Below are 7,106 nucleotides of genomic sequence, written 5' to 3'. Positions count from 1 at the left end.
ATGATGGGAAGGGGCTGAAAGGGCGGTTACTGGGGGATGATGGGAAGGGGCTGAAAGGGCGGTTACTGGGGGATGATGGGAAGGGGCTGAAAGGGCGGTTACTGGGGGATGATGGGTAGGAGCTGACAGTGCAGTCACTGGGGGATTGTGGGATGGTGGGGGAGGGGGAGGGGTGATGTGAAGGTGCTGCATGGGGTGGGGGGGTGAATGGGGCTGGGTGGTTATTGAGGGAATGATGGGAAGTGGGTTGGGGGAGGGGTGAAGGGGGCGTGGTCACGGGGGGTGGTGAAGGGGGTGGTTACCAGGGGGATGATGGGAAGGGGTGACGGACGGTTACCAAGCTGCCGACGTCACGCGGAGACCGCGAGCGATCATGCCCCTGCGCCTTGAGCCCGGGAAACCCCGCCTCCGCGCGTTGGAATGGAGAAGGGGGTCCTCCGGCGGAGAGCCGCCTATCCAGCTGCCTGCTGTTTTAAAGAGAGAAAAACAAAAACATACGTTAATAAACAAGCCCCCCCCCCAAAGCAACAATACCTCACCCTCTCACAACATGTTTTGGAGGGGGAAAAAACCTTTTTCTTTTGAGAAAGGGGAGGAGGATGGCTCCTTCAGAGTGAGCAGCCCTTAAAGGGTTTGCAACCCAGAGCAAACTCCTTACTTTGGGATTTATTTATGTCTTGCCCCAGTGGAGCTTTGTCTTTTTAAATTTGCAGATTTGTGTGTGTCTCTCTCTCTTTCTTTGTGTATTTATTGGTGGTGGTGGTTGGGGGGGGGGATGATGGAGGTGCAGTCAGGCGGTCTCCCGGACACCCCCTCCTGGGGTCCTCTCTCTCTATAAAAGGGGCTGCGAGGGCCCGCGGGCCGCTCTAGAGGAGGGATGGAGGGCCCGGGAGGGGGGACCTCTGCCCGCGGGCACCAGCAGCAGGCCCAGGCTTCACCTACCCCGAGCCCCGAGCAGGTACTGGCCGGATTCAACAAACTGCGGCAGGAGCAGCGGGGCATGGCCGGCAAGGGCGCCGAGCTGGAGCAGGAGGTGGCGGAGCACGGGTGAGGAGGGAATGGGGGGGTGGAGGGGGCTACAAGGGGGAATTGGGGGTGGAGGGGGGGCTACAAGAGGGAATTGGGGGGCAACAAGAGGGAATTGGGGGTGGAGGGGGGCTGCAAGGTAAATGGGGGCAACAAGGGGGAATTGGGGGGTGGAGATGGGGCTGCAAGGTAAATGGGGGCAACAAGGGGGAATTGGGGGGTGGAGGAGGGGCTGCAAGGTAAATGGGGGCAACAAGGGGGAATTGGGGGGTGGAGGGGGGACTGCAAGGTAAATGGGGGCAACAAGGGGGAATTGGGGGGTGGAGGGGGGGCTGCAAGGTAAATGGGGGCAACAAGGGGGAATTGGGGGGTGGAGGGGGGGCTGCAAGGTAAATGGGGGTAACAAGCGGGAATTGGAGATGGGGGGCAACAAGAGGGAATGGGGGGGTGGAGAAAGGGCTATGTGGTAAACGGGGGCAATAAGAGGAATTGGGGGTGGAGAGGGCAAATGGGGGGCTCACTGATGTTACCTGGTACGGTGACAAAACATCTGAAAACTACCCTTCCAGCTGAGTGAGCAAACCTACATCCAGACGTGTGACTTGGGGGGGTGGGGGGCGCCGTCGGCTGATGAGGAGAGACCAAGTAAACTGTGGTTACTTTAATTGGAGATCAGAGGAATGAGGGGCACGTCTGTTCGAAACATGAAGGGAATAGATAAGAGAGATTCCAAGCCGGGTGAAACTACGACAAGAGGGCAGAATCTCAAGATTAGAAGGAGCAGGTTTAGGACTGAATTGAGAAGGAACGTCATCCCCCAGAGGGTTTTGCTCCAGCTCCTCGCCCTCGTGCGTGCCCCCCCCCCCCGGTACTCTCACCTCTGACCACTGAACTCTTGCGGCTGTTGCTTTAAGAGGCGTGTTTGGTTCTGTCCCTGGCGCAGGCTGGTGATCGATACGTTGGCAGAAGTGGATCCCGACCGGAGGTGTTTCAGGATGGTCGGAGGCGTGCTGGTGGAGAGGACCGTCCGAGAGGTGCTCCCGGCACTGGAGAGCAACAAGCAGCAGGTAGGCTGCCCCATGGATGGGGACTGCCCCAGTCACAGAATCCCCACAGTGTGGAAACAGGCCCTTTGGCCCAACAGGTCCACACCCAACCCTCTGAAGAGTAACCCACCCAGACCCATTTCCCCCTACTCCGACTAATCCACCCTAACCTACACATCCCTGAACACTATGGGGTAATTTAGCATGGCCAATCCACCCTAACCTACACATCCCTGAACACTATGGGGTAATTTAGCATGGCCAATCCACCCTAACCTACACATCCAATGTGTTTGTCTAACGTGTGCAGGAGGGTTTCCTGACACAATATGTAGACAGGCCAACAAGAGGTGAGGCTATACTGGATTTGGTTCTGGGTAACGAACCAGGCCAGGTGTTAGACTTGGAGGTAGGTGGGCACTTTGGGGACAGTGACCACAACTCGGTGACTTTTACTCTAGTGATGGAGAGGGATAAGTGTGCACTGCAGGGCAAGAGTTATAGCTGGGGGTAGGGAAATTATGATGCGGTGAGGCACGACTTAGGATGCGTGGATTGGAAAAATAGGCTTCAAGGGAAGAACACAAATGATATGTGGAGATTGTTCAAGGAACAGCTAATGGGTGTCCTTGATAAGTATGTACCTGTCAGGCAGGGAGTAAAGGGTCTTGTGAGGGAGCCGTGGTTTAATAAGGAATTGGAATCCCTCGTTAAAGGGAAGAGGGCGGCCTATGTAAAGATGAGGCTTGAAGGTTCAATTGGGGCGATTGAGAGTTATAAGGTAGCCAGGAAGGATCTGAAGAGAGAGCTAAGAGCAGCGAGAAGGGGACATGAAAAGTCCTTAGTTGGTAGGATTAGGGAAAACCCTAAGGCTTTCTATAGGTATGTCAGGAATAAAAGAATGACGAGGGTAGGAATAGGTCCAGTCAAGGATAGTAATGGGAAGTTGTGTGTGGAGGCTGAAGAGATTGGGGAGACACTGAATGAATACTTTCCGTCAGTATTCACTCAGGAACAGGACATTGTTGCCGATGAGAATACTGAGTCACAATTAAATGGAATGGACGGCTTTGAGGTATGTAGAGAAGAGGTGTTGGAAATTCTGGAAAGGGTGAAAATAGATAAGTCCCCTGGGCCCGATGGCATTTATTCTCTGGGATTCTCTGGGAAGCAAGGGAGGAGATTGCAGCGCTATTGGCCTTGATTTTTATGTCCTCGTTGTCTACGGGAATAGTGCCTGAAGACTGGAGGATAGCGAATGTGGTCCCCTTGTTCAAGAAGGGGAGTAGGGACAGCCCTAGTAACTATAGGCCAGTGAGTCTCACTTCTGTTGTGGGCAAAGTCTTAGAGAGAATTGTAAGGGATAGGATTTATGAACATCTGGATAGGAATAATGTGATCAAGGATAGTCAGCATGGTTTTGTGAAGGGCAGGTCGTGCCTCACAAACCTTATTGAATTCTTTGAGAAGGTGACTAAGGAGGTAGATGAGGGGAAAGCGGTAGATGTGGTATGTATGGATTTTAGTAAGGCGTTTGATAAGGTCCCCCATGGTAGGCTACTGCAGAAAATACAGAGATATGGCATTGAGGGTGAGTTGGAGGTTTGGATTAGGAATTGGCTGGCTGGAAGAAGACAGAGGGTAGTAGTTGATGGTAAAGGTTCATCTTGGAGCGCAGTTACTAGCGGTGTTCCGCAAGGATCTGTTTTGGGACCATTGCTGTTTGTCATTTTTATAAATGACCTGGAGGAAGGGTTAGAAGGTTGGGTGAGCAAGTTTGCGGATGATACGAAAGTCGGAGGAGTTGTAGACAGTGAGGAAGGATGTGGCAGGTTACAGCGAGATATAGAGAAGCTGCAGAGCTGGGCAGAAAGGTGGCAAATGGAGTTCAATGTAGCTAAGTGTGAAGTGATTCACTTTGGTAAGAGTAACAAAAAGATGGGGTACTGGGCTATGGGTCGGATACTTGGTAGTGTGGAAGAGCAGAGGGATCTTGGTGTCCATGTACACAGATCTCTGAAAGTTGCCACCCAGGTAAATAGTGCGGTGAAGAAGGCATATGGTGTACTGGGCTTTTATTGGTAGAGGAATTGAGTTCCGGAGTCCTGAGGTCATGTTGCAGTTGTATAAGACTCTGGTGCGGCCGCATCTGGAGTATTGTGTGCAGTCTTGGTCGCCATACTATAGGAAGGATGTGGAGGCACTGGAACGGGTGCAGAGGAGGTTTACCAGGATGTTGCCTGGTATGGTAGGAAGATCGTATGAGGAAAGGCTGAGGCACTTGGGGCTTTTCTCATTGGAGAAAAGAAGGTTTAGGGGTGACTTGATAGAGGTGTACAAGATGATTAGGGGTTTAGATAGGGTTGACAGTGAGAACATTTTTCCGCGTATGGAGTCAGCTGTTACTAGGGGACACAGCTTTAAATTAAGGGGAGGTTGGTATAGGACAGATGTTAGAGGTAGATTCTTTACTCAGTGGGTTGTGAGTTCATGGAATGCCCTGCCAGTAGCAGTGGTGGACTCTCCCTCTTTATGGGCATTGGACAAGCATATGGAGGATAGTGGGCTAGTGTAGGTTAGGTAGGCTTGGATCGGCACAACATCGAGGGCCTGTACTGCGCTGTATTTTTCTATGTTCAATCCCTTAAAACTATGGGGTAATTTGGCATGGCCAATCCACCCTAACCTACACATCCCTGAACACTATGGGGTAATTTAGCATGGCCAATCCACCCTAACCTACACATCCCTGAACACTATGGGGTAATTTAGCATGGCCAATCCACCCTAACCTACACATCCCTGAACACTATGGGGTAATTTAGCATGGCCAATCCACCCTAACCTACACATCCCTGAACACTATGGGGTAATTTAGCATGGCCAATCCACCCTAACCTACACATCCCTGAACACTATGGGGTAATTTAGCATGGCCAATCCACCCTAACCTACACATCCCTGAACACTATGGGGTAATTTATCATGGCCAATCCACCCTAACCTACACATATTTGGACTGCGGGAGGAAACTGGAGCTCCTGGGAGAATGCCACACAGTCACTGGTTCACTCATGTCCTTTGGGGCCGGAATTTGGCCCTCTTGACTTGGTCTGGCCTACGTGTGACTCCAGGACATTGGCCTTCTGGGGTTATTAGGGATGGGCGCCAAATGCTGGGCTGATCCAGCAATGCCCCTCATCCAGGAAATAGAGAAATAAAATGTCTGTCTGCCCCTGCTCCCCCTCCCAAACATAAGACACGTGGGTTGGTACAGACCTTATGGTGGAGTTGATGGGGGTGGGTCAGCGCTGAGGGAGTGTCTGATGACCTGTGGCTCTCAGGCTGACCGAGTTGAATTGTGCCACCTGGAGTTTATTTTTGTACGGGTGCATTACAATAGCGGGCATCTGATGGGCTGGGAGGGGAAGTAGTGTGGGGTGGAGAGTCAGAATGGAGTTGCAGGCGCACCAATCCCTGGGGTTAACTGCCTGACAGACTGTGGGATTCTGCTGTATGCCTTCCCAAACAACTTACCACGGGGCGCAGTGTTTGTGGTGTGGGTGACGGGTGGGATGGAGACCACCAGACAAAAGAAGAATTGACTGTTTATTGTTGCCCCCCCCCCCCCCCCCCCCCCCCCCCCTCACGTTCTCCTCCCCCTCTCGGCCTCCACCTCTCTTCCCCCCCCCCCAGCTGCTGAAGCTGATTGAGAACCTGAACACCCAGCTGCAGCTGAAAGGTCGGGAGTTGAACGAGTACCGGGAGAAGTACAACATCCGTCTGATGACCGAGGACGAGAAGGCAGCGCGGGACGGTGATTCCCGCACTCGGGCCGGGGGTACCGGGGTCCTGGTCTCCTAGGCAGGGCTGGGGGTGCGGTCTCCTGAACCCCCTCTCCGGTTCTTTGGTTCGTTTTGTCTTTATTTCTACCCCCTCCGGCGACGTGGGGGTGGGGGAGTTTGGCAGATTCCCCAAGGACGGCCGAGTGAAATTCAGTGGCTGTTCGACCTTGGGAGGCAGCGCACTGGTGTTGCGGCGCGCAGGCTGGTTTGATGGCTGCGGTCTGTCTGTTCAGCTGAATTATCTGAACCGTCGGTTGACGATTGTGCTGTGACTGGGGGTGTAGGGCGTTGTGGCTGCTTTCGTTCACTCCCCCTGCCCCCTCCCCAACCCCTCCTTTCGCTCTCTGTTGTAGAATTGCGCAGAGCGGCCATTCAGCCCACTCAGTCCCGTGCTGGCTCTGTGAAGGGGCTGTCCTGTTTTTTTTTTGTCACACTCCCCTGTACCACTCTTCACCCCACCTGCCTGTAATGTTCCCCAGCTTGTTGGAGAATCCCAGTTCAATCTGCTCCCCCTCCCATCCCTGATCAGGACCCCCTTTGCTGCTCCAATCCATTGCCCCCACCCTTCCCCTCCTTCCGATCTCCACCCAGTGTCCTCCTCCCTTAACCCCCTCACAGATCCTTCTCCCTCATCCTTCCTGACTCTGGAAACATTGTTCCTCCTCCTTTTATTGGTTGGACACCAGCCTCTCCTGCCTGGAGAGCATCTCACTTGAGTCTCCCCATTGAGTTGCTCCTCGCTTTCTCTGTTTCGCCCTCTTGTTCACGTGCACTCTTTCTTTTTTTCTCTCTCGCCCTTTTCTCTCAATCACTTACCCCCCCACTCCCCAGAGCCAGGTAATACCCCAATCAGGATTGAACCAGCCTCTGTGTGGTTTAGCGTGGCTTCCATTTTGTTTCTCTGCGATCCTCTTCTCTTTGGCGTGTTAATAAAGCTACCCGTTTGAATAAGGACTGCTGCCTCAAGTCGTCCTGTCCATCCACTGCAATTACGCTGTTTGCCTCAATATCTCCTCGCAAGTATCATGTCTCTCAAACTTGATTGAGTTTTTTGAAGAAGTAACAAAGAGGATTGATGAGAGCAGAGCAGTGGATGTGATCTATATGGACTTCAGTAAGGTGTTCAACAAGGTTCCCCATGGGAGACTGGATAGCAAGGTTAGATCTCACAGAATACAGGGAGAACTAG

At 52.9% G+C, this 7,106-nt stretch overlaps 1 protein-coding gene across 1 annotated transcript; it reads left to right on the top strand.

Annotated features, from left to right (window-relative positions):
- The first annotated feature begins 841 nt into the window (after positions 1-841).
- pfdn2 (prefoldin subunit 2) lies at positions 842-6,871 on the top strand. The gene is made up of 3 exons (XM_072567628.1): positions 842-1,047; positions 1,970-2,093; positions 5,769-6,871. The coding sequence occupies exons 1-3, from the start codon at positions 878-880 to the stop codon at positions 5,934-5,936; spliced, it is 462 nt and encodes a 153-aa protein (XP_072423729.1). The 5' UTR covers positions 842-877; the 3' UTR covers positions 5,937-6,871.
- The last annotated feature ends 235 nt before the right edge of the window (positions 6,872-7,106 follow it).

This window comes from Chiloscyllium punctatum, unplaced genomic scaffold (genome assembly GCF_047496795.1).
Source record: "Chiloscyllium punctatum isolate Juve2018m unplaced genomic scaffold, sChiPun1.3 scaffold_687, whole genome shotgun sequence".
In the NCBI taxonomy this organism is placed as follows: domain Eukaryota; kingdom Metazoa; phylum Chordata; class Chondrichthyes; order Orectolobiformes; family Hemiscylliidae; genus Chiloscyllium; species Chiloscyllium punctatum.
Note: the sequence above shows the minus strand (reverse complement) of the source record. Positions and strands in the feature narration are given on the sequence as shown.